At 33.6% G+C, this 26,958-nt stretch overlaps 1 protein-coding gene across 1 annotated transcript in view; it reads right to left on the reverse strand.

Moving 5' to 3' along the window:
* The window catches only part of wgn (Tumor necrosis factor receptor superfamily member wengen), an 82,866-nt gene that overhangs the window by 21,316 nt on the left and 34,592 nt on the right, over positions 1–26,958 (reverse strand). Inside the window, exon 3 of the mRNA XM_085958796.1 lies at positions 25,209–25,340. Coding sequence (XP_085814922.1) covers positions 25,209–25,340 — 132 coding nt within the window. The remainder of the gene's footprint in view (positions 1–25,208; positions 25,341–26,958) is intronic.

Here is a 26,958-nt window from a genome sequence, read left to right on the forward strand (position 1 = left end):
TCATCGAATTAGTGTGTCGTTATCATTAGTGTGTACCTAGTGTGTTTCTATTGATCAGTAATAATATCGTATTATCTTTCCCGATACCTATAAATACCTGACAAGTGTGTTCTTTTTCTCTGATCCCACATCCTCTATCCATAACTCACCCTAAGGCATAAAGCCCATTGACGCAGCGAGTGCGGCGCTCGCGCAAAATTTCTACAAGTGGCGCGTAAATCAACGAAAATACAACGTAATCAAATACGCCAGCGCCCACTGGATTTCACGACGCATTATACGCGCCCGCCGCATGAATCATCGTTTTTTCGCGAATCACCGCTTCTCGGCGATACGAATGAAAGAAAATACAATGGAGTCCATTCATTGAACACGGCTACCAAAATTACGCTGCTCGAGGCTTCGTCGATCGACGGGCGAAAAGCAAGTATTTAATAACAGAGAATCATTGTTTAATTTTATTGCGTGTCAAGTTTATCGCTGGTTGAATAATGTCGTCGTAAATATTAATTACAAGCCCCGAAATAATATAATATTTTTATTGCTTTGTTATGAGAGGCACTGTAATAATAATTATTTTGTGCTGCTTGGGCCGCTTATTACATAGGTGAAGGGTAATGCGCGGCACGAGACGTGTGATTATGGTTATGAATAAACGCTGCATACGCGGACTTCGCCCGCTCGACGCGTTCTATGGGCACCATCGCTTAGCCACTGCTACGTACGAAGCGCCATTATTATAATAAACTACGTATATATTTGCAATTATTAATAATCATTTAGACAGCATGGCAATATTTAAGTGTTACGTGTCACGGGTACACTTCATTAAATATTATTTTGAACTAAGGGCATAGGTCGAATATGGAATCATTATGTCTTTCAAATTGTTCACTTCCGCCGACCTATAAGGGGCAATCGTTAGCAGCGTAAAATAATATGTAACTCTAATTTATTGTTTAGTATACTATCGACGTAATTTTGATTCATACTCTTCGCCTGGTAGATAATCGTAGTTGGTATGTGGCGGTATGTTAGTATCAGATATGTCGAGCGCGGTCGTGAGAGAATCCCAAAGACGCAATCGACAACACGCACAGTGGCATGGTACTGTAACAATGGTGTTGCTTACTTTAAAAAAATGTGAGTCCCTATTAGTTCTGTGTGGTGTGTATTATGTATAAAATATGTTAAGTAATTTTACTTCTCCTATGTTATTATTTATCATCAATAAAGAATGAATTTTCATAGCACCAATTGTTGGATACCTCACAACGGTAACCGGACAAAACAGATCAGTGACGAAACAGAACATGACAAAAAAGAACAGTGTCAAAACAGAACAGCCAGGGGAAAAATTAAACATTAATTTTTGTGGAATCTATATAGGTTAGGTTAGGTCATTATTTCGTTATACCTAGTCACCCAATCATTTTGAACATAATTTATTGATTAAGATGAGATATCCTAAGCTTGTCGGCAACACCGAGTTAAGTCCCGTTTATTTAAGGCTTTCTAGCGATTAGGAATGCAGAAATTAGGTAAGTAAATAATTTGATTTATTATGGCGTATTGAAAATCTGTGCTATTAAAAATCTATCAACATAATAGAGATAGGTCAATTTCAATTTTAATTTTATATTGTTCCTGAATGGTCATAGTTATATTTTATCGTTATTTTGTTTTGTCACTGTTCTGTTTTGTCATGTTCTGTTTTGCCATGTTCTGTTTTGTCATGGAACCCCTCACAACCTGGTGCCCACACAAACCCATCACTAATAACAACAAAAATAAAGTCGCCGTATATTTTTGAGGCGAAACTGATCAAATATTAAGGGCTCACAAGACGCCTAAACCCCGCGCTGACTTGCTCTATGTATTTAATATAAAGGGGTCAAGTCTTAGGCGTTATGGTGGACGCGCGCGATAAGTGGGAGCTTGTGAGTTGCAATTGCAGTGAGAGTCGATTGCAAACTCCAATTTACCGAATATATTTTATGACTTATATAATATTATAAAAAATTATTAAAAAAATAAATAAAGCTATAATGCACGTTTATTAAAAGAATACTACATATTATATAACCACGGTGCTATATCCACAGACATCAGCGAAGCTATTCTCTACCTACACAAGGCGGCTATCATAGTTTATCAAATTTATGTATTGAGGCGGTTAATTGTTACAATAAGTTAACCGTCTAAACTGTGAAAAGGGCTATGTTTTAACAGCCCCTCTCTTGGCTGTGTTAACTTTAAGAGCGAGATAGACAGTTTTGACAGTTTATACGGTAATTGTAACAGTTAACCGCCCCAATAGAATATAAATATGATAAACTTTATTTATTATTTTACTAATAGTATTTATCAGTTTATCACTTTAGGCGTCGGTAGCCGCCTTGTGTATAGAATAGCTTCGCTGATGTACTAAATATGGATTTATACTCAAATTCAAAACGACATGAAAACTATCTATGCACTGATTTATTCTATATTATATTTTATACACTTCATACCATTAATAGCTTTCCTTAATGGCGACTAAAAAGGATTGACGGTTTCTGGCATTCATAAAATAGTAAGTATATATTATTATATGACAGGAAGATCATCGATAGCTACTAATAAATCGCCCTTCGGCTCCGGACGAATACTGGACGCAATCGCCAGAGAGTGAGAGCTGGAATGTTTTTGGTAGGAGGGGGTTGATTTAGGATGGATACTGTTTTGGTGAACTGATTGATTTATTGACACAGTAGAAACTATAAAACAATATTGTGTTTGCACAACGTGTGTGCGAGGTTATTTATAACGTGTCTTAACTGTTTACAAATGGAGGTCGGTACAGTCCAAAGTTCATGGCGTCGCTCGTCGGAACAATGAAATAAATATTACTATTTCTCTCATTTTTCAGCGTGTGTTTAGAAAAGGTGTATGATCATTGATCAAAAGCACGTCTTGATCCTGTGAATGAAAGACAGATACAAAATAATACTAAAACACTTTCAAATGAGGGTGGAAATCTGTGAATTTGGGGTGACGTCAATCAAATACGTAGCGAAGTTTTTAAGCGATCGTTGATCGTTGCCGCAATAATAAGAGGGTGTTACTACCTACCTACCGAAGAAACAATTGATTATGGTATATAAAAAAAGAAATTATATTGAGGACGCCACTGAATTTATCGGTTAATTTATGTGTGTAGTTGTCAATAGTCAATACTCAATACTGACCATGCATGACCGTAGTCTAACAGAAAAAAATAATAATTTAGTAGTCTGAGCAGAATTTGAACAGAAGAAATTTTTTTATGAATTAAAATTTTAAAACAGTTATAGCGGGCTACTGTTACACAGCGATGAATGCTTTGAATTCCGTGATTCTAATGCCTGCCAAAAAATCAATTAATAGATCAGATTGGTATTAATAATAGGTACATGCCAAATTCAAACGAATACCAAGAATCGGCTAGTACGTCATATTACCATATTTAATACGATAGTTTAGAAAATAATATTAGTTTTGGTACATACCACGATGTTATATCTTTATTTTGACACATTTCCATACACAATGAGCGACTGAGCGACTCACTATTATACCTACCCATTTTGTAGAGGATTTATACAACCCTATAACTGACATGTTATTGTATATGCTCATTTCTAGAGCATAGACAAGAACGCAACGGAAATGACACAGTTGTCTTAGAGCGCTCCTCAAATGTAGGTAGTCGACCCGAGCAGCTCGCCGTTCCCTTTCAATATATTATATTTCAAAAAAAATATTATAAACCTCTACTCAAAACTTAAATTAATATACCTACTATCTTTTCACAGTGCCCTGTAATAACGTCAAATCTATTGGTGCCATAATATAAACCATACAAATACCAACTTGTGTTTCCTTCAACGCTGCCCATCACATGTCACACACACGACGCAACCGTCTGAACTATACATAACATCGGGGGTAAGATTATAACGTCGAACCTCCCCCCGATAATTTATAATATACCTACAAAATATTAATTCAATGCCAATGGATTTATAAAATGATAATATTAATTATATTAAATTTTTCGGGTTGGTTTATTAGTCAATATATATTTGATTGTAATACCATTATCAAAACAAGGTACTCGTATATAGTATTAATTGTCTCTGCTTAACTTAAGTACTTAACTTACAGAAAGATGCAGGATATTTCCTCTCAAGCACTACCCAACAATACATAAATAATACACCCTTCAAATATAATCATAATTCGTATTTTCATTGTTATTGTAGTCTTGTTGATGATGGTGTTACAACTGAAATAGCTAACGACTGATATATCAACTTGTAGAATTTGATATAATTTAAATGATTTTCTTTTATAGTGTTAACTGTTAATTCTTAGTGGAAATGCATTGAATTACTAATTAAAATAAAACACAATAATATGTAGTACTGGTTCCACTTATTTTAAGGTTACTTAGGACCGGTTTCGTCTGCTACAAAGGGACCACCAGTTCACAAGTTGACAATATTATATTATTGTGTTTTATTTTAATTTATTTGTATTATAATATGGATTCTATCCATATGAATGTTTATTTCAAACTAACATTGTCTCTGCATTAAATGAGACATGTAGGTGTGGGTATATTTAAATTCCCAGTATTCAAAGGAAACATAGTTTCGCAATTTGGAAAATGTATCCGCATGAATGCTTACCAATATCAAAATATCATGGCATTGCAATAACTTCATCCGGTATTAAAATAATATACAAACACCTTGTACAATAAATTTCCATACTATTTTAAACACGTGTCTAGTTTTCCCAAAATTTTCTTAAGCCGAATTGGTGGGAGTATTATATTATTAACATGTATGTAGGTATGTTTATAATAATATTAAGTAACTAGTGTTAATATATACGTTTAATACCATAAATAGAAAATCAAATAACACGTGCCGAAGAAAATACCCACACGTATATTATAATATACTGTTATCATGAAACGATTGTAACGTTTTATTATGGGTGAACATTTTAAAAATAAATAAATATTCATTTAATATTTATTATAATGTTGGTACATCGGTCCAATTTGTAAAACTCGTATATCAAAAATAGTGTGAAAATGGAAAAAAAAATCTTGAATACGCACGCTACTATCACCGAACATCTACTTTTATTTAAGATTCTTGCACTAATAGAAGTATAATTAAAAAAAAACGGTTTGTGTACTTATGTACGCGCGTTAGAAGTTATACTTCTTTAGCGTAACAAAACAAAATAAGCCGTTACCTGAGTCTATTAATATTACAGTGGATTAGGTTGATGAAAACGTACGCGATTCATCTGTGTCTCATATAGCACATGATAATTGTAATTTAATTATTGTATTGGAACAAAACTCATCTTTGCCATACAGCGGTTATAATCGATTCAAAAGTGTCCATGATGAATTAATAAAAAATCAAATTTTAATATATTTTTTTAAATTACAGTATACCTCGTTTTTACGTGCCCGGTATTCACGTTTTCCCGGCAATTGCGTGTAATTTTTTCGTTCCCGATGTATTTCAGTACATTTAATACCCGCATTTACGTTTTTATTTCCCGCGATTTACGTCGGAAATATTCAAAATATGCGAGTTACGCGCGCTTCTGAAGAACTGTCTGATGAAGACGAGGTTGATATTCCAACAAAAGAAGAAGCAATGAGGTTCACCGAGGGTTTAAAAACCTACTTTACAAACTTTGCTGATATCCAAGATGACACTTTTAAATGTTTATATAGTAGAAAGAGAATTACAACAAAAAAACAATAATGCAACAAACTAGTATACATATGTACATGATTTTTTCAATAAAAAATTTAATTGAATGTTGTTTTTTAATAAAAGGTTATTTTTTTAGAAACATAAAATTTTAATGTTCTTTTTTTCAATACCCCCCTTTTACATTTTCCCTCCAATTAGGTTTTATTTTTCCAGTCCCTTAAAAAACGTAAAATAGGGGTTATACTGTATTTACAAACTCAACATTCACAAAATTTATTTATTTATTGATAGGTATATAATTTTACTCATAAATAATACTAACATAAATATAACCTCAAATCTTGATAAACAATCTTTACAATGAAAAATAAATATACACTCCAATATAAATAAAGTTTTATGAATATAAATTAACAGTGTAAAAATATTGAATATGTTAAGAACACGTGCTGTTTACTTGGTTGTATTGAACGACTAACTAAATGACACTACGCGCATGCGCATGTACACTCGAGACCGAAATGAATATGATCATACTAATAAATTGTGTTGCATCGGCGCGCGGAACTTCGTCACAGTCACGCCAAAAATACACTCTGATCTGTTGTCCCAAACGCGCCAAAAGAAGTATAAGTACCTTAAAAAAAATCTATCGAGAAAAACATCGTAGTTTATGTATCACGACAAACATTGTTTTGGATTTACGAAATTTATAATATCGACGATTTCCTCGGCTGGGGTTGGAACTCAGATATCGTAGTTACTAGTTAGTAATATTACTTTTGTGAGTTTTTCCAGATGTACTATAATATTATGCAGTCAAATATCTTTGTTCAAAATATAATACAATACATTTACAGGTAAGTGATTATTAGGTAGTGTACGGTAGCTACTAGAGGTGAGTTGGAAATACTGTCACAAGTTTGTGTACTTAAGTTTCGGATGAAAATACCCATACTAAGTATTTGTTGCCCAATAAACTTGTTTCAAGAAACTTGAAACGTATTAGATGTTCGAATTCGAACGCATTCGATAATATATGCGCCGTGACTCGCTATTCAGCGCTATTGATATGAAATGCGCGCGAGCGAGATATCATGATACACGTATGTCTAGCCGAGATATTATACTCAACTGTCATTGTTCTCCCTTTCTCCTCTGTTGTAAAGTTGGTATAGTGAAGGACAGAAATGGTCACGTGTTCGTTTTATAGGATACTTTTGAGTTCGCCTTAGGGTTTTAGGTTTAAGAGTTTTTGGTTTTTGGTTTTAGTTGAGTATGAAACTTTATCGAGTCCAGGAGTTCGACACATGGTATGAGATCTCGCCGACCGCTAGCTAGTTCGTAGTCTTGCCACGTATGAAATCATCGCTTCGGCGTCGCGACTCGCGTATGTTTAGTATGCGACGGGTTTTAATTTTAGTTTTAGTTGAGTAAGACATTTACATCGAATTGACATCAGTCGCAAGCCGGAATAACGGAGGTTTGATAACGTTAACTGACTACGCGTTTATCTGGTTTCGTCACGTCAAGTTTCTCGATTTTTTAGTGTTATAATTGTAATTTGTAAACATAAACTGAATTCAAATTATATGCGTGATTGTATAAATGGATAACTACTGAAACATGAGTGACTAGCGCCACCGTTCTAGCTGTACCTGTCTCGAAAATGGGACATTTCAAAAAGCCGACGTATTTTTAACGATTCTATTAAAGCTGATATTTCAAATACTAGTAAGTATTTTGGAACAAGTTTAGATACCAAGTATTTTTTTATACTGGTAGTAAGTATACTTAGTCTTCAAAATCGACCAGTTTTCCCACCTCTAGTAGCTACTGACTATCGAGAAAAGTACTTGATATCCGAAATCCAGGGAATGCGCTCCCATATAAAATCTCATACTTAAGAGCGGACGTGCTCAGCGTGGGTAAAAATGGAGCCTTTTTTCTATTTTCAAAGCATGATCCTGGACATACCTTAAACGTTGTAGATAATCTATTTATATAATTTTGAAGCCTTATTATCCTTTATATTTATTTTAAACATTTGATGACTGCATAAAGTATTTTTATTACATAAAATAGTATTCTTTTAAACCTCTCGCTCTAATGTTTTAGAATATAGTCATATTTCACTACATAACTGTGCAGTGGTGTTAAGATTTTTTACATTTATTAATTTTTAAACGCATTTTTAAAACCATTAGTATAATTTATGACGAGATAATTATAGTAAAATATTTACGATAAAAAATTATATTGATAATCTCTGTGATCCCAAATTTGACAACTTTCATTTTTCAATGACATACAAAGCACTGAAGCCGTGTTAGCAGAATAGGACAACAATGCCGTATATACGTGGAGGCAGATTTGCAATAATAAATGTTATTGCAATGTAGGTAGAATACACGTTTATTAATCTACTTAAAGTCAATGAGAATGCTTCAAGCATACAAATTAATTAAAACGGTTATCATTAGGTGTGTGAATGTCGACCATTGTACAAAATGGACGCCGCCATTTTCTCTTTTAAGTCAGCGCATATTAAATTTATAAGATGGCCACCAACGTAAAAGATTTTCTTGACCTACATTTCAGATCACTTTTGGATCATGAAAAACAAAACAACCGCTCACAAATAATACTAAACAAACGTAACCATCGTTGATTTAAAATTGTATTTGAGTACCTAATTAATTTTGCAACGTTTTTAGTTTGGTAATCAGTTTCAACCATTATTAATTTATTATTAAATACCTACTAAATTAGGTAAGTACCTATTTGTTTTCATCATTTTGTTGAGAAAAAATCTAATAAATAAAACAAAATACACCGTGTTTCGGATGCCGCTAGATTCTAGAGATTCCGCCGCACTCTTATAAGCACAGTACCATAGATTCCATCACCGTGGACGACCCTTCCTGCAACGGTGCTATAAAACGATCTACGCGCTGCAGATATCACATGGCAAGGGCGCCAAACATGCCGATGGATCGAAGGAAGTGACGGGGTATTGTGCTTGCCGGTTACCCCAATGCTGCGACGTGACAGGGTAAAATAGTAATAATAGTATGATTTAACATCACTCAAACCGCGAATTTCATGAAAAGAAAAAATATTAGGTAAGACGAATTATTTGTACTATCTGGTTATGTGTAGAGACCGACAAAAAAGTCATCTAGCTTGCAAATAGCATCTTGTACCTATGTGACATTCATGTAGAGAGGTTCTTCATAATATCTGCATTTTTCGAATGGCGTTCTTGTAGAAATTCAAAAAAAAAAATTGGCAATGATAAAAAAAGCTTCTGATATCGAAAAAAGCTCTAGAACTTTAGATTTTTCCGACAAGCTTAAAAAGATTAGGCTCATCATTTTTCCTCACGTAATTTTTTACTCGACAACAACAAAGGCTGCTAACCTGCTATATATATATTTTTTAATGTTTCTGGAAATCTAGATTTTTGCTAAATGATTTCTTTTACGTATTTTTGCCAATAAAAGTTTTTTCTGTTCTCAAAAATAAAGGACGAACAGTACTGTTACAGGTACTGAAACAACATGTGCGGTCACTTACATATTATTATAATATTATTATTACGAAGAAAAACGCCGTGTAATTTTATTATTATGCAGCGATAAACGACGACGTGAAAAAACGCTTTTACCTAAGCATACGTACGACGTAAGCTGTCCTGACGTTTGTCAGTGTTTCCCCACGCCTTCTTCATCGTGAAATATTGTATCAGAAATATATGGCCGTATATTAAACTTCATTGAGTGGTATAGTACTGACATAAAATTCATGTTTAAATAAAACACGGTTCTTGTCGGTTTACACTTTACATTACAGGAAGCCAGCAGCAAACAAATTTTGAAAATAGCCTATATACTGGATTATTTGTTAGGTTAGGTAAGGTTTTCATTCTTGAATTCATGAATTTTGCTAAAATCAGTTATGAAAATTGAATTAATGTTCATATTGAATCTAATAAAATTAGAAACCGTATAGTATACGGTCATCTCTTACCGATAAGAGAGCTCAAGGCGAACTGTGTCACGGCAAAACGTTTTGCGTACAATTTACATGTAAGCATACACGCACACACACACCGATTTTTGCTGCAAATTACGTACTTATGGTAGATATTTCGTAATATTTTTCAGATTTCTACAATACGAATCTATCGATAAATAAATACAGTTACCCTTCTTTCACATTATACGGTTTTGGCCGTACGGAAATAAAATCGAACGGGCAAAATCCGAATCGGTAACAAGTTCTTTTCTACGTTTTCGTCACTGCGAGATTATGGATCATTTTCCGACTACTGGACAACCTTACTAATTAAAGTTTGCGCCTTCTTGTTATATTAGTGCAGGATCCCATAGACTTTTCGTATACATAATATGCGGAACGCATTCTGACAATTGGAATAGGTTTTTGGGGTCACAAAGATATATAATGTCGATGTTGCCAGGCGATATTAGTGGTAAATTTTTTTTTATTGAGGTTTTAATTTTTTTTTTATAACCCACTAAAAATTGTTCTGTGTTCTTCAATAAAACCAAGACCGACACAGAACAATTTTTAGTGGATAATAAAAAAAAAAAATACCACTAATATCGCCTGGCAACATCGACATTATATACTTTGTGACCCCAAAAACCTATTCCAATTGTCAGAATGCGTTCCGCATATTATGTATACGAAAAGTCTATGGGATCCTGCACTATAAAATATGATATACGTATTATGTTTTTAACTTCACTCAGCCCCAAAATATCATTCGGTGATTATTTCAGAGCGTGATGTCGACGGACTCTGTGCCTTGTTCTATATGTGGTGACGTTAAATTTTATGGGCTGTAAATTCCCGAGCCGGGTCTGCACAAAATACGGCGGGTAAGATTGATTTAACAGCGCGTGAAACTATCCAAAATTCGCAATTGCCCATAAACAATGCATGTGCGCCATGTAATAAAGCCATAGGTACATAGGGTGCTCGGGAATCGAAATGTAGCGGACGGAAAACGTTAATTTTACGAACGTGCCCAATGCAAAGTTTTCGTCAATAATGTTGTGATAAAACGGTTTGAAACTTAAATACCTACCTACTCCAAATTTACCATATTTTATTATAATGCGTCCCGTCTACATGATTCAATTTTTACGATCATCGCGGAGGAATTATCCCCAGTGACCCGTGTAATCGCACATTCATCAACGAATCATCGAAAGTAACCATCCAGAATCAAAAGTGAATGTAGTCCAACTGGTTCTACTTTTTGATCATACATCTACGGATGATTCCGCGCATGCGCACTGCGCCCCTGAGTGCTGTCATCAATGACTAATGTAACCAGACGTCCCGTTTTCAGGCGGCGTGTCCCGGTGTCCCCGAACAAAGCTTCGGGACGCCAAAATGTCCCGTTTTCGAAAAGAAAGAAACTTGTGACACCGTACAAAGTGTCTGAATGGAACACTGAGAATGTTTCAACCGAAAGTCGTTGGGTGGAATTGTTCAAACACTTTCGCGCCAATAATTTGAATCACAGGAATTTTCATATAATTATCGAATATATTTTTAATGCACCAGTACAAAGGGCCTTCTCTCTTATGAATAAGTTTTGGACGAGTGAAAAAACACAGTTGAAAGTAGATGTCCTTAAAGAAATGTTAATTATAAAAGTAAATTCGAAAAAATCTAGCCAAGAATTTCATTCGTTTTTGAAATCAACGTGTTTAGAAAATTTATTCTTCGGAAAAATATAACACCAGATAAATATGTACTTTTCATTAATAAATAAAATAATATTATGTACTATGAAAAAATATGTGGGAACTCATGCGTTTTATGCGCCTACTCAAACATACCGATAATCTTCGAATAAATAAATGAAATAGGTAACCTAATGAGATGAAAAAAACACTACTATCTTGTCAATTGTATTGTATGAAAATATGAGGCGCCTTATACAGATAAGTACCTACCTTTTTTAGGTGTCCCGATTTGGGGAAAAAAATAAATGGTCACGTTATCAATGACTCGTCATATTCCCCATGATCCACTAACACCTCTTTTTCCTATCCCTTTTTCCCTCGATGAAATTTCTACATTCATATAACAAATTGTTAGAATTCTAAGGTACACCACAATTTCACTTGACGCCATTTTGGAATGAATTGATTACTTCCATAGACTATAGATAGATCTAGACGCCACCCGTTGCATTGCTAAATGAAGCTGCGTGCCGTGCGTTTGGTTTGTGGGCGAGCGAACGCATTCGTCTACAAATGTTCGAGACCATAGACCATTTCGCTAGTGCTCGCCCAAAGTGCTCGCACTAGACGCTCAGAATTAAAATATATTTTTTTTACGTTATATAGTATTTTGAAGCGGTCAAAATGTAACCATTAAGTAAAGATATCCATAATTTAAGTTATTTTAAAGAAACACTAGGTCACTGATATTAAAATATATAATAATATACAAATAAATTATCACGAACATGTATCAACCTACCTCTGAAACGTAATACCATCTTCTTGCTTATCAGTACGGCTACCATATTTTAATACAACACACAGAACCATCTTTCCTACTTAATTAACTAAAAATATTTACAACTGACTTTATGTTTAACACAAAAAATATCAATTTTAGCAACACGACCTCGCAGGTTATCGACGCTACGTGAAGCGATTCACCACGATTTGCCGGCGATACTTTTGGAAACTAACTCACAGATATGTAGACCTTTTATATTACTCTAGCCCTAGCGCGTGTCGCAGAGATTATAAGGGTGCCGAATACTTTCTCACTCGCACTCATGCATCGTTTTTGTTCAGGCCTTGATTACTTCACTTTCGGTGACACGTGTAAATAAAAAGTGAATGCCTAAATGCGTGACTCGTCTAAATGAGCCTTAAAGGAAAAAACGAACGAGAAGTTCACATACAAAATTATCCAAAACGCAACCATTCTTCAGAGTTTCCTAAAAAAACTATTTTTGACTAAATATCGTTGTATACATAAGAGGTTTGGGGAGGGAAATTTCGAAAGTTTCCGATTCCTTTACTTGATTGTTTGAGGATAATTCCCAGGAGGCTTCTGTGCTTTGTGATTATAATTGGCTAACTCATTGTACTTAATAGTAGAGACTATGCACAAATATCTGAATCATGTTTTGTACAACACAGATGATGGATAGTATGAACCTTCTCTCCTTGTAATTATGTATGGTTCTTTTCGCATACCCTTGTCTCGTAACAATAAAAATATCGATGAGATGCACAAATTGTGAATCATAAATATGTCACAACACTGCTCTCTAACAACTTCAAGTAGGTGAGTAAGGTTCCCTGTCACTAAGCAACCTTCGAAAGAGATTGTTCACCATGGGAACATAATTAATACCTATTACAATACCGACCGTAATCCTTCTAGTGTTATGGACGTCACAGAATCTTTTCATGGCTGTACTTTGCATAACTTACACGGAGAAGAAATTCGAAATAATCTGTTAATCGATGATATGGAAGAACCTGGTTTTTGAATTGCTTATTTTGACTGCATAGTAATGATATTTCAATTAAAATAGTTATTTTAAATAATTTAGTATTGTCTCTATACTGCACCCTCTCTTAATAAGCCATTCCTTATTTAAAAGACAAACATATTGCATGATTGTCATAAAATACGCCAGTCGAAAAATAATAAAAAAAAAACACCATCCCATGATAATTTTTACAAGGCGGCCATTTTGGTCGTCATCTTGGATAATATATTATTATGCTATGGACTTCCAACAATATTTTATATTATTTCATCATCGCCAAAAATATATAATTTAATACCCAACTTGCAAATATTAAAATAATTTGAATTCTACGGGGGATAATTAACATGGTCGCCATTTTGTTGGAAGGATGAATTTTAGGTGGCTTCCCTTCCTAAACGTCGACGATAGGTGTGGACATCATCCTCAAAAAGTGGAGCTTTTTTTCTTATTCGTGTGACTATATTATTTCCTTTTCAGGGCCTCATGTCTTTTTAATGCTAGAGCTAAGACAAACAAAACCTTCAGCCATCTCCAGTTCGAACTGAATTTTAATTGTATTGAATCGGATAATAAAATTTTATTTTATATCAAGATCTGTCAACCTTATCTACTTAACTCCACCATTGTTTTACTATAGCGCACTTTTTCTATAAAAATATTGCATGCAATATTAATTATGTAAATAATGCCAATGGTTCGCGTAATCAACATATTTGTGCAACAAATTGTTATGCAAATGGAATTTGGATTTAATGGCCGTAACTGCAGACGCATTGTCTCAAGAAACATTAAAATATTTAAGACGTCTTTAAATACATAACGATGGGCAGTGACAATCTCTCGATTTTATAATCGGGTCTATTTTAACTAAGTATACCGAGTGTTGACAAGGTGTGAACATATTATATAAAATATAACTATTATTAATTGGTAAATCTGCGAATTATATCGCATTTTATATAACACTGAGACTAATTTACTGATCTAAGCCTAAACAAGAAAAAGATGTCAGCTCTGCTGTTGCGTTATTGCATTTTTATGTGCACGCACATCATGTTTAATGTTTACTAAATTTTTTTTTTATTTATTTATATAAAAAATACACAGTGAGCACATAACAAATTATTAATTCAACAGGTTCACAACATTACATTTAGAATAAAAACTACAGGTAAATCAACTTAGTAGAGAAAAAAAACAAAGCAAAAAATAACTTAATAGCAAAAGAAATAAAACAACAATACTTCAAGAAAAATACAAATTAAACAATAAAATAGAATTTTAAAAACGAAATACATATTGCATAGCTAAAAATGTCTACATCTCTAGGGAGTGCATTGATCAGCCGCACAGCCTACTATGTATTTAGTCAATTTGAATATCGGAGTAACTTCCTACTGTGGTAATTTTGAAGAATTATCGAAAAATTGCGCCCTATATTTGCTACGATGTTTCAATATATTATTAATTTTCGCAATCTATTTTCAAACAATAAACGGAAAAATAAAATTAATTTAAATAAGTTAGGTACCATTTAATAATAATGGAGTTTTACGGATAAATTTAAAAAATCAATCGAATTGCTCAAAGGAAGACGTTAAAAATAACTGCTCGCTGCTAACGTGTTTTTTTATTAGAAAAATCCACATATTGTAAATGCTGAAGTAATCCTAAGACAATTCACTACGACTATTTTTAAATAATTCGTTTAAATAAACTGGCAGCACCGTTCTATAAATACGGAAATAGATTAAAAAACAGCGAAAGTGTAAAGCGGTGATGTTTTCAAATTTAGAAGGCTGCAACTTCCGCTGAATTTCCAGAGCCGTGGAAGTGGACGTCGGCGTCGACGTCTCCGCTGGAATGTTATTTTGGAAAACTGTCGCTTCGCCGCATCGCTTTAGCGGAAATTATTTGTCAAATCGCGGCGATAGCACTTTGAAAGGTTCTATCCAACAATTCGCTAAGAATATTAGATAAATAAATTATAAGTAAGGAGGATAGATAAATGCCATAGAATTTACAAAAGATATTTATTATAATGCGGGTGCAGCATTGTGTTTAGATACGCCCCAAGATATAAATCAAAACTGGTTGTATCTTCGTACCTATATAAGTAATTATATTATTTTTAATTTAATAGGAGTAGCTTTGTGTGATACGAGAGGAGAGAAGGTATAATATAGGGTTATCTAATTAGTAATATAGATTTTCTAAACGTCATAGCAGCCATTTTTTCTGACTCCCACCAAAATTGACATTTGTGTTCAGCATTGTTTGAAAAATCATCATGGAACGATATAAAGTTGTAGCGTAGGTATACAAATTGTTAAAATGTATTACAATGATAATAAATATATTCGAACTATGTACATTTCGTGAAATTTATGGTCAAAATAATCGACCTACAGACTATTCCTAATTTAATTGAAAAATTCGAGTCAAATGGTAATTTTTGTGATGTTAAGAATCCAACCCATCAAAACCGTAAACGTACTGTTAAAAATATCGATCTTATGAATCAAAATGTAGATGAAAATCCAGAACAATCAAAATTACACGTCGTTCTCAAGAACTTGTACTTTCTTTTGGCACTACATGGAATATTCTTCATACAGATTTGCATTTTGAAGGCGTATAAAATACAGTTAAAATTTTTTGCTGATTGCGCAGAAGGCTGAAGAGCAACTCAAAACAGAGCCATTATTGCATAAAAAAATCATCTTCAGCGATGATTTTTTATGGCTTGGAGGCTTGGACCGTATATTTTGAAAACTAAAATGGCAATGCAGTTACTGTTGATGGAGAACGCTACAGAAACATGATTACTGTTTTTTTTTCTGGCATGTATTAGATGATTTTGATCGGAAAGATATGTAGTTCCAATAAGATGGTGCAACATGCCATACAGCTCGTGCCATCAACTTATCGAGAGCTAAATTAAAAAATATGTTATCTCTTATTTGATAACTTATTTGGAAAACAGATACAAGCGCATTATTTGCAAAAATAGATTTGTAAAATAATGCTGATGGTAGACATTATAATAATGCATATTTTGATTTTTTGATAAAATACATTAATATTCTTCATTTCACGATGGACAGTTGTTAGCCATTCGCCATAATTTGATTATTTAGACTTCCGTTATTTCCCAATTTAGCGTGTCGCGGCACATCGGTTAGGATTGGAGTTCAGTGACGTATGCGTGTATAATATCTGAAACTATCCATAAAATGGATGGAACTTTTCCGTGTTAATTTATAATAAATGTATTTACAATCTAATCTTCTGTACAACTAACAAAAAGTCAAACGGAACCATTTGCTCACGGATTACATGTCGTTGTTATCTTTTTGGCATTCTGCCCTTCCTCGGAGCGACCGCGCTTTCCTACTCCGATTTATCTCGAGTCGTCTTGTGGCAGCTTCCATCTTCCATCATGGCCGTCTGTCAAAATATTTTGCTAAATATGAACGGCTTTCGGCTAATGGATTACATACAGCGAGATACGATTTCGTATACCTATTTAGTAGATAGCTTGCGCGTATTTATCCGGGGATTATGTTAATATTTATGAATATTGTACGGATAAAAGCATTTCGATTTAAATAACCACGATGTCATAATTTTCTACGACAAAACCTAATGATTTCGTAATTATTTTCTAAATTTATTGACTCAAAATTACAACAGATACCAGCAATGAAATAGGTTACGAATTTTGGTGAACATAAGACGTACCTACCTATTGTAAAATGAATCTTCTACATCACTTCCCTATGGTTTCAGCTAGGATATTACAGATTTTTTAGGATATTTCTAAGGATTTTACGTAAATTGATCGCAGACAAAAAACAAAGTTAATTAACCTATATTTTTTACTTTATATTTATTGTAATAGCAAAAAGTGCCTGGTTTAATTCATCTAATTGGCTATAAGCTCTAAATGTAGTCAACACTGTAAAGTAGACAATAATTCAATCCGTATAAACGAAGTATGGTGATCCACAAAATTTTATCATTTTTGTTTTTGCAATCTTAATGAATATTGAATACAATATGTAAAATAATCCTGACAATTATAACGGGATGGGAATTAATCGCACATTGCATTCAGAGCAACAAACAACGTTGAAACATTAGAAAATAGTTTTTAAATAAACGACATAATACCTAGATACCAAGCAAAAGTGACGTTTTAAAAATATAAACATAATTTTCACATCTAGTCACATTGGCAAAAATATTTTGCAACATAGAAAAAGGACGAAATTCGCAAAGCGAAAAATTATTTCACCAAGCAAAGTAGTCCCTGGAAATTTGCGACAACGTCACGCCATTATATCAAAATATTAAAGATCTATCGAATAAAGTATGACATTACTTTAGAAATTGTCGTTTTAATATCCCCATATAGAAAAAATCGAATATAAACGAATTAACAATAATAATAATTGTTGTAGCTTATCTTCTTGTAAAAAATATCGTAACAAGAAACTGTGAATACCAACACATAAAAAAATTAAATTCAGTTTAGAAATTGTCATATTCACCATTTCGGCAAAAAATCAGATTGTACTGTTTTTGCAAGTCTCTTAGAATCCTCGCGGAACCTCAGAGAACTTAATATAGCTTAAATCAAAACATGAATATCGTAAAATATCGGTTTATAAAAAAATAGACCCGGGCAACTGATATTTGCGTCATTAAATCATAAAAATCAACACAAGGCGGATGTTTAAGAAGTTAATTTTAATCACGCCTGTTATGATTTTGGCCACTCTCGAAATTTTATCGGATATCTAAAAATAATATACAAATTTATGTGTAAAATAATGGAGGATGTGTAAACTAAGATATATCTCAATTTCAAATAATCGCACATTAAACACATATAACTAATGCATCCCCTATAATATATATTATAATATATCCACCAAGTAATCTAGTGTATTAATAATTTCTAGTGAAACATTCAATACAACGATACAATATCAAGCTGTACCACCAGTAAAATTCTACATTTAGAGAAATTCACAACAGTTATGTCATCAGTTACTAGTAGTGATCCAATATTTTTCTACATATCCTACCCTTTGATAAAGCAACAAAATCATGCTCGTTAACTTTTGCTGCTACACAAATGCACGTGCACAAACATTTTGTTTGATACCACCTGCAAGCATTGCTAACTCGTTAAATGTAGTTTGGACAGTCGAAATCTTACATCTTTGCGGATTAATCAAAACAACATTTTACGAGACCACGCATCGCTACTTCCGAAGAAACAGTAGAATTTTGTCAGATAAACATGGCCACACTTTTTTGTCAGTGTATTGGATCATGTTTTCCATCAGCGACGGGATAAAAAAAAAACATTGGCATTCGTATAAACGTTTATTTATTTTGTCCATGGGCAAGTGTATTTATTGGTCTGACTTGGTTAGTATATAATATTTTTTTTCGACCATGTCCGATCCTAATAAGATCATATGGGCCTCCACAGAGTGAAGGTTTTGAACAGATTTTGTTTTTACGAGAAATGGATGTCAGCCACTTGCTCAACCTATTAGGTCCATACTCAGACTCATACACAAATTGAAAAACAATATGTGTACTTGCCAGACACAGGATTAGAACCTGGGACCCACGGCGCTATCGGCCGACGCTTGAACCGCGCGGCTATCTTCGGTGGGATATCGATACAAAAATATCTTTATTACCTACTAATAGATTTTAATATATTATAAATTGACCAAGAAAAAATACCTTTATGACTATGTAGGTAATCGATAAACGCTATTTATTTTTCATATCGAGGGTGCAAAGCCAAAATACCGTTAAGGGTGTATAAATAAGTTGAGCGTCGTGTACTAGAGTTATTCTGTGATAAAGTTACAGTAAAAGCGTTGAATACAGGGAACAGAACAATAATTATTATCAACTTGTGGAGTGAAACAGTGAAATTTTGCCCGGAGCGTGGAAAATGTTTGTTGCTCCACTGCTTTAAATTTTCCGCAGTAAAGTTAATTTTAAATGATAAAAGGCAAATGATGAAAGATGATTTCCCGCTTTGATTCCGCAATTATATTCTATAGAATCGATTATGGTGACGAAGATTAATATTTAAAATTTTCTTTCAAATAAAGATTTTTAAAATTTTTTGAATATTGCTAATTCGAATTAAAAGTTTTACTCGGAGCATGGAGCGTAGTAATTTTATGTCCAAGCGAAACAGTAGCGGAGCTATAATTATAGTGTTCAAATTCGCATCTAACATTTTTTGGTAGAAAAAAGTAAAAAATTATGACGAATTTCTTTTTTTCAAAACGCTCTGTTGTAAATTTGTAGAATGTCACCAACGACATTGCTTAGAAAAGACGATACAAACGGAAACCGGTTTTGTCTGTTGATTTATATAAAGTATATCTACATAAAAAAGCGAGACTTCGACACGTTTTTATTAAATTATCGTACTTATTTTATTTTTATTCTAATGACATTCCCTCAGAATCAAAAAAAAAAAACAAAATCTACCAAATAATATAATATTAGTTACGCCAATACACATTATTCTCGATTCAACATTTGCATGGCTGGGCATGAATCTCAGATTATCATCAGATGACATTATTTTCATCGATTGTATCACTATTAATAGGTATATATATTTGACAGGACATGAAAAAAAGATGAGCATCTCTCGAACTAACATTGTTTTAAACGGGTAAATGATAATATAACGAAAGCTGCGTAGAATTACAATAACAATGAAAAGATGCCATCAATCATCATAAACCTCGGCACTACACAATCCAATTTCAGCCATTAGCTTGACAATGAAAGCTATCACCATTAGATTGACTAGTAAAATGTCTCTTTCTTTGTGCAAGAGATATTGTATTTCATTGTCGATTGATTCAATTACGTTTCTTACAATAGTCACATTCAAATCTATAAAGCAAGTGACAAGTAGTCGAGTGTAATTTTGTTGTCATCCAATTTGTATTGTATTAGTATGTATGTATACCTATTTCAAGCCTATTACTGTATTGCAGAGATCGTCAAACGAGGCACATACTTTTGTAATATGTCGTGCCCGGTAAATTGTACAAAGACATTATGGCCGAAAGCCTTTGTACTCATTGCGAATGGCACAAAGCTTCGAGACCAAATTACATATTCTTCGACTAGTATATTATTATCACCGAGCGGTAATTTTGTATGAATATCAGAAACACGTCATGCACTTTTATTCAGAACGCTATAGCAGGAGCAGGAGCAGGAGCGGAGCTGGAGCACCGAAAATTTGTAGTGCTCCACTGCTCAATATTTTTTTATTATTAAATTTTCGTCCTAAAATCCAATGAAAATATTGTATTTGACACTTTGCAACACTAGAATTATTTGAAATACAGCAACACTGCCGAGTGATAAATTACCTCACGCAGATAATGAATGACGATTTGGCAAGTTTGTTTAATATAATTATTAATAATGAAAGGGACGAATAATAAACCTGATTTCAAAACAACTTTTTGAAGTTATACTTCGCGTTTGGAAAATCAGATCAGAGTGTATTTTTGGCGTGTGACATGTACACATAATTTATTTTTTCAAACAAAAAAACACACGCGATTGGATTCGAACCAACGATTGTTCGGTTATTAGCCGAACCGAACGCACAACCATTACGCCACACAATAATACTGCAATCGTTGACGATTATACAGTATAATATAGTTTAGAATTGTTCCGTTGCTAGGCAGAGAATTTATTATTGTCGGCCATTTGCAATTCCTTACGTAAACAAACTATTAAACGCCATAGTGGCAGTTGTTACTTTAAAAATAAAAACAACGATAAATAATTATATAATTTAGTAATATAACTTAAAGTGTATAGAAATAAACCAACGGCGTTTCAATAAGCGGTCCTTTTTCTTGAGTGTGTAATTTAACAAGATAATTAAGAGCTAGTCGAAGAATCTAGTTTATCACAAGTTTTGTTACGCCAAAGAAATATAACTTCTAACGCGCGTACATAAGTACACACACCATTTTTTTTAATAGGTATTATTTGTATACATATCATATTATAATACATATAATTTTTACCTGGAGCGGAGCTGGGGCGGAGCAACTCAAAAAAGGATTCGCTCCAACCCTATGCTTTTATTTGAGATACGACGCTTATTTTGGAAGTCAGCAATCAATAGTGTACATTTACAAATTTAATTCCAATATGCATACTGATCTATGGTATTTAATATGGAAATATATATTATTTCAATAATCATGTCTGATGAGAAATAAGAAAATAATATCATAGTAATATAAAGATATCTAGTTTTTCTGTAAACTATCACGGGGACTCTTGGCGACCCCTGCTGTAAAGGTAATTGAATGAAGAGTATGGTTAGCACTGTCGATTGAAGTATAATAAAATAATAATAATATGAACATTGGACAGTTACAATAACATCTTTGGTTACAACACATAAAATGGGCACCCACCATTGAAAGGGGCCCATAAATGATTCGAATTTTATTTATGCGGTGCTGCACTCTGGCAACATTGGCGTCCTGAAAGCATTACCTTTATAAACAAGGTGACATCAATCCACCCAGTGAGATGAGACCGTTGTCATTTCATACTTCATTTTTATTTAAAAAAAATAATCATGATGTCAAGTTACGGAGCATGTGAGTTTTGTTGTAAACTAAATCGGTCTCTAAATGTTTTACTCTCATTTTGAAATTAATGACTCGGGTGAGTTCGCGTGATCTGCAACAGATGGACGTGGGCGCGCCTCTCTCTACCTGCAGATTAATACTCCGTCACTGATGATTGGTGACTAGTTATTTTCGAGAGGTTAGATTATTATCTTTGAAACCTTTTGGAATACCGAGTGGAAACTCTTCCAAAATGGTAATTACTAATAATGTAGTGGTAGGTATATAATATTATAGGCTGTGCCACTTTCATGAATATTGGTCCGGTAGTGTGCGGGTGAGGTGTTTTGAAACTATATTTCAGGACCGGTTTCGTCCGTATCAATGGGGCATTGTCAACTGATACAGAATCTACATTTTTACAGCGATTTATGTATAATAATACATTTTTTAAAGACAGAATTATTTATTGAATATTTGGGCAATAATTAAATATAATTCTAAAAAAATCTATGTTCAAAAATAAATCAATTAAATTTACTTAGTTTATCATAAAACATTAATGTAAGCATATTGAAGCAAAATGAAAAATAATATTTTAATAATGCAACTTCAACTTACAGGTGCTTACTTAAACATTTTTTAAATATGAATATTTACTTTTATGGTGTTAATTGTCAATTCATTGAGGAAATGCATTGTACTACTTACTATTAATTTTAATAAAACGCAATTTTATCAGATTAATTCAAATTTTATTAAATATAACTGGGCCAATTTCATACGCCTCAGAGAGAAGGAATTAGTACGATACAATTGCGTTTTATTTAAATAATATAGTAGATATCTAAACATTCTAAAATCTAAACTATAGATTTAATTTCGTTTTTTCTTATCATGATTCTTGTTACGCCACTGTCCACTAAGTTCTCTTGACAGAAAGGTGCCTACCTAATAAATTACTACTCTGTCCGCACGCGGTGCTAATTTATATTCATGGAGTATACTTAGGGAAGAGATGTTGATTTTTTTACTACCATTATCACGTTGATACTGTTGGTAGATGAAGGACTAGGGTGGAGGTAGAATAGATATCACGAGTCTTTAATCATGGCGTTATATTATATGACCTTGGTAAGTAGGAACGATTGGTTCGGTGGTTTGCGGACTGAATATTTTCCGTCGTAAGCGGATTTGAATTTTCAAATTTGGAATAGTCAGTATTCTATCATTATTGCCAGTAATGATAATTTAGATTCCCTACACGTAAAAAATGTTGCCATCAAAGTTAATTATAATATTATATGGAATAAACAAGATGCGGGTACAACACATTGGATGAATTACTGTGAAAAGTCCCTCGTAGAATTCTTACTCTGTCAAGGCCCATTCAGACAAATTTAATTCCTTTGAATAAACATAAAGCCGTGTCGACAAATTGGCAACAAGTTGCTGGTAACCTCATTAAATTTTACGATAATTATCATAATTTGAATTTTTTTTAGAAACTATGATAATTATCGTAAAATTTAATGAGGTTGCCAGCAACTTGTTGCCAATGTGGACACGGCATAATATATATGCGTGCAATTGAAACACTACATTGCAGTAGTGTCATACTCATTACGTATTATACAACTGCGTTCGTCTATAAATCGTCGTTGTACTATCCTGCTAAGGTTGTCTACGAATGATCGCCAAATGTTTATGTAAAATTACATACCTGTAGATCTGGTAGGAGACTGTGTTTAGAAATTAACTCTACCTACATTGTAATAAGGCATTTTTTTTATATTAGATTTAGATATAGTTGACCTATTCTGCAAAGGAGTCCACTTGAACACCGAGATGCAAGAGTGTATCCGTATTAGGTATACAGTATGCATAGATTAAATAACATTTTCTATTATGTAAATGATCACTGAAAAGATGATAAAGAGTTCCATATAAATGATACTATTATGTAAATGTAAATGATACATAACGTCTTAGCATATAAATTGTAGAATATTTAAATACATAAGTACCTAGTAAAATAATAGAAACTAATGATGTGTTATCCAATATCTATAATCTATAGGTACCCGGTACCACTTACCATAACCTACCAATATTACAAAATAACAAAGATATTAATTATTTCCTTTGGCCAAGATTCCTAAGTGGTATTTCGCACGAGTTTCCTGGCACGGTGTAGTTATTTCAGAATAAATTCAATATATTATTCAACAATATAATGGCTACTCCGCTATTGTGCTGTGATCGATTAGATTTCCTGCTGCCCTTATCCGGCCCTGGTGACCCCCCATATAGCCTCCGGTTGTGAATCAAGTAAAACTTAATTAATCGATTTGTCGTCAAGCCTACTTGCATCAATAAAAAACTGACCTTATGACAGAGAATAACTTAACGGGGAAAGACTTCTTTTCTCTGAGTCGGCTACTATAAAACCTCTTTCCTCTAATCATAAATTGTATAATGGGACAGAGATTGTGAATACTAATCCCGAAATCTCGGAATTGCAGTCCTCGCTATGAATCCTTATGTGGTTACTTAAGGCCATACTTCAGCTGAGGCAGGGCTCGGAATGGCGCTGTTCCCTCTCGTGGAAAAAATAATTTGACCGCCTGAGCTAGATAGGCCATATACATAATAGAAAATCTAACACACTTATTTTTATGAAATACGCATAAAATTTGATAACTGTCTTCTAGCTGTGATAACTATGTATTGTTCTTCAGAAAACCGTGGAGCGCTCCGGTTAGTAAACTTTTCCATTTCGAGCGCGGACTGCTGAGGCATGGTCTAAAAAGATCGTGACTAGGCGATGCGCGGATTGTGCAAATGACGCGAGCCGAACGAAATATAATTTGTCATAAAAATTCAACATGCGTCCTTTTAATGTTATGTTTATTATTATATTCGTAATAATAATAGTATATTCATTGACATGTTTTCTTTTTCAAGTACATGCGGAACATTTTTAGTCATCTTTACACGATTTAAGAATATATTCCTCCGACGCCAACACAAAACAAATTGGCGTGCTCACACCTCGACTCTCAGTCTCCGATTGGCGATGACTGCAAAATTTCGTTCCACATACTGTTGAAAATTATTTGCCGTTTCACCTATGTACGCTCTTAAGTGATGGAAAATGAAGTTTGAATTCTATATAAAACTCACCTAATAACTGTTCCAAATAAGCGCAATTGTTGCTGTAGTGGTTCTCAACTCCCGTCGAGGGGGGCTCCGGGAGATCGTTCGTCTCGGCGCTCGCCATCATCAGGTTTATTTTTGCCGAGAGTCCTTCCACATCTGAAAATAAGAGCACGGTTATTGACGTTATGGAAAATGTCTTCCAACATTTGTCTCGATACTTTGAATTTAAACTGTTGTATTAATTGTGAAGTACTAACCACTCTACACACTGATACGTCTATTACAGTGGTTTTCAAAGTTCTAATACTGGTAGGACTAGGGATTCCAATCCCGGGATCCCGGGATCTCGAGCTATTTTCGATACCTATGAATCCCGGGATTGATAAACATAATCCCGAGATTTCGGGATTGATTTTTTTTATCAATTTTTATGGAAAATAAAATAAAAGCGAAACTATAAAAAATACTTTCAATAAAAAATAACTACATTAGAAATAAACTGAGTTTGAATGAAGTTTGATTTATTTGGTTGAGGTTGCCGATTCATTTTATTTTTTCACATGAATTATTAAAAATGGAATGATTGGAAAAACAATGCTTCGCACTTTTCACAAAGTAATTCCACCATGATATCATACGTTTTACGGCAGTTTAATATTTGTCTGACTTATTAGATTTATGAAGCGGAAAGGCCATAAGTACGCCATGATTATTTTGGTTTACTATTTTAAATCTCGCTAATCCATTCATTAAGTCTTTACTATCAGAAACTACAATCTCCTATTAAATTCATTATTATTATATAAATTACAATATTATTTACTCCGTTAAACTTGTGTATTTCCAAGATTGAACGTATACAATATTAACAATAAATGTCTTAAATAGTATAAATTATACTAGATTTATTTTTGACCGATTTTATCAACGTTATTTGTAAATATAATTTTTTTTATATTAACAATGGAAAAAATGCCAATCCCGGGACCAGTCCCGGGATCCCGGGATTGTCAAATTGTAATCCCGAAATCCCGGGATCAGAATTTTGGCTCGGGATTGGATTCCCTAGGCAGGACCCTACGCTTTAAAATCTCATTACGTTGGAATTTTTTTGGACAAATACGGTCACACACTTATACCTAAGATGTACTAAACATTTAACTGTTACACTGTCACAGGGTTGCCTTAAAACCAGTTAGAATAGTTAGATCGAGGGACTGGTAAAAACTAGACGGTAGTACGAAAAACTAGGAACTGAGAAGAGTGGCAGGAGCTAGGGAAAGTGTTTGTCCAGCTATGGATCGTTCCCTGTCTAATGAAACTACTGACTAAGTATCCAAATAATGTTTTTTCGATACAATACAATATGATGTTACGGATCCCATAAATTCTACGTCATATTGAAAATCACACAATATACCTATAGAAGGTGCATACGGTAACCACGTATGAGTGCAACAGGTCGTAGCGACTTGTACGTGATAATCCGGTTTATTAGAAGTATGTTTAGCCATATATTTTATCGTTTGAATCAAAATCTAGGCAATAAAAGTGCAGGTAATGCAACACGCGGTGTAACCACAATCTCACACGCAGCGAAAATTATCGCGCGATAATATTCTGTACGTATGAAACGGTGGCGCAGTCGCACTAGCTAACTGTGAACTTTCCGAACTCCGCAGTGACTAATAGTACGATTCATAGTCGAAGTCCCATAAAACAGTTTGGAGATTGGAGAATGGTATCCGAGGCGTGTGGTCACTACCGGTGGGTG

Source organism: Rhyacophila brunnea, unplaced genomic scaffold (genome assembly GCF_057557595.1).
Source record: "Rhyacophila brunnea isolate RB1 unplaced genomic scaffold, BYU_Rbru_1.0 scaffold_8, whole genome shotgun sequence".
NCBI classification, from domain to species: domain Eukaryota; kingdom Metazoa; phylum Arthropoda; class Insecta; order Trichoptera; family Rhyacophilidae; genus Rhyacophila; species Rhyacophila brunnea.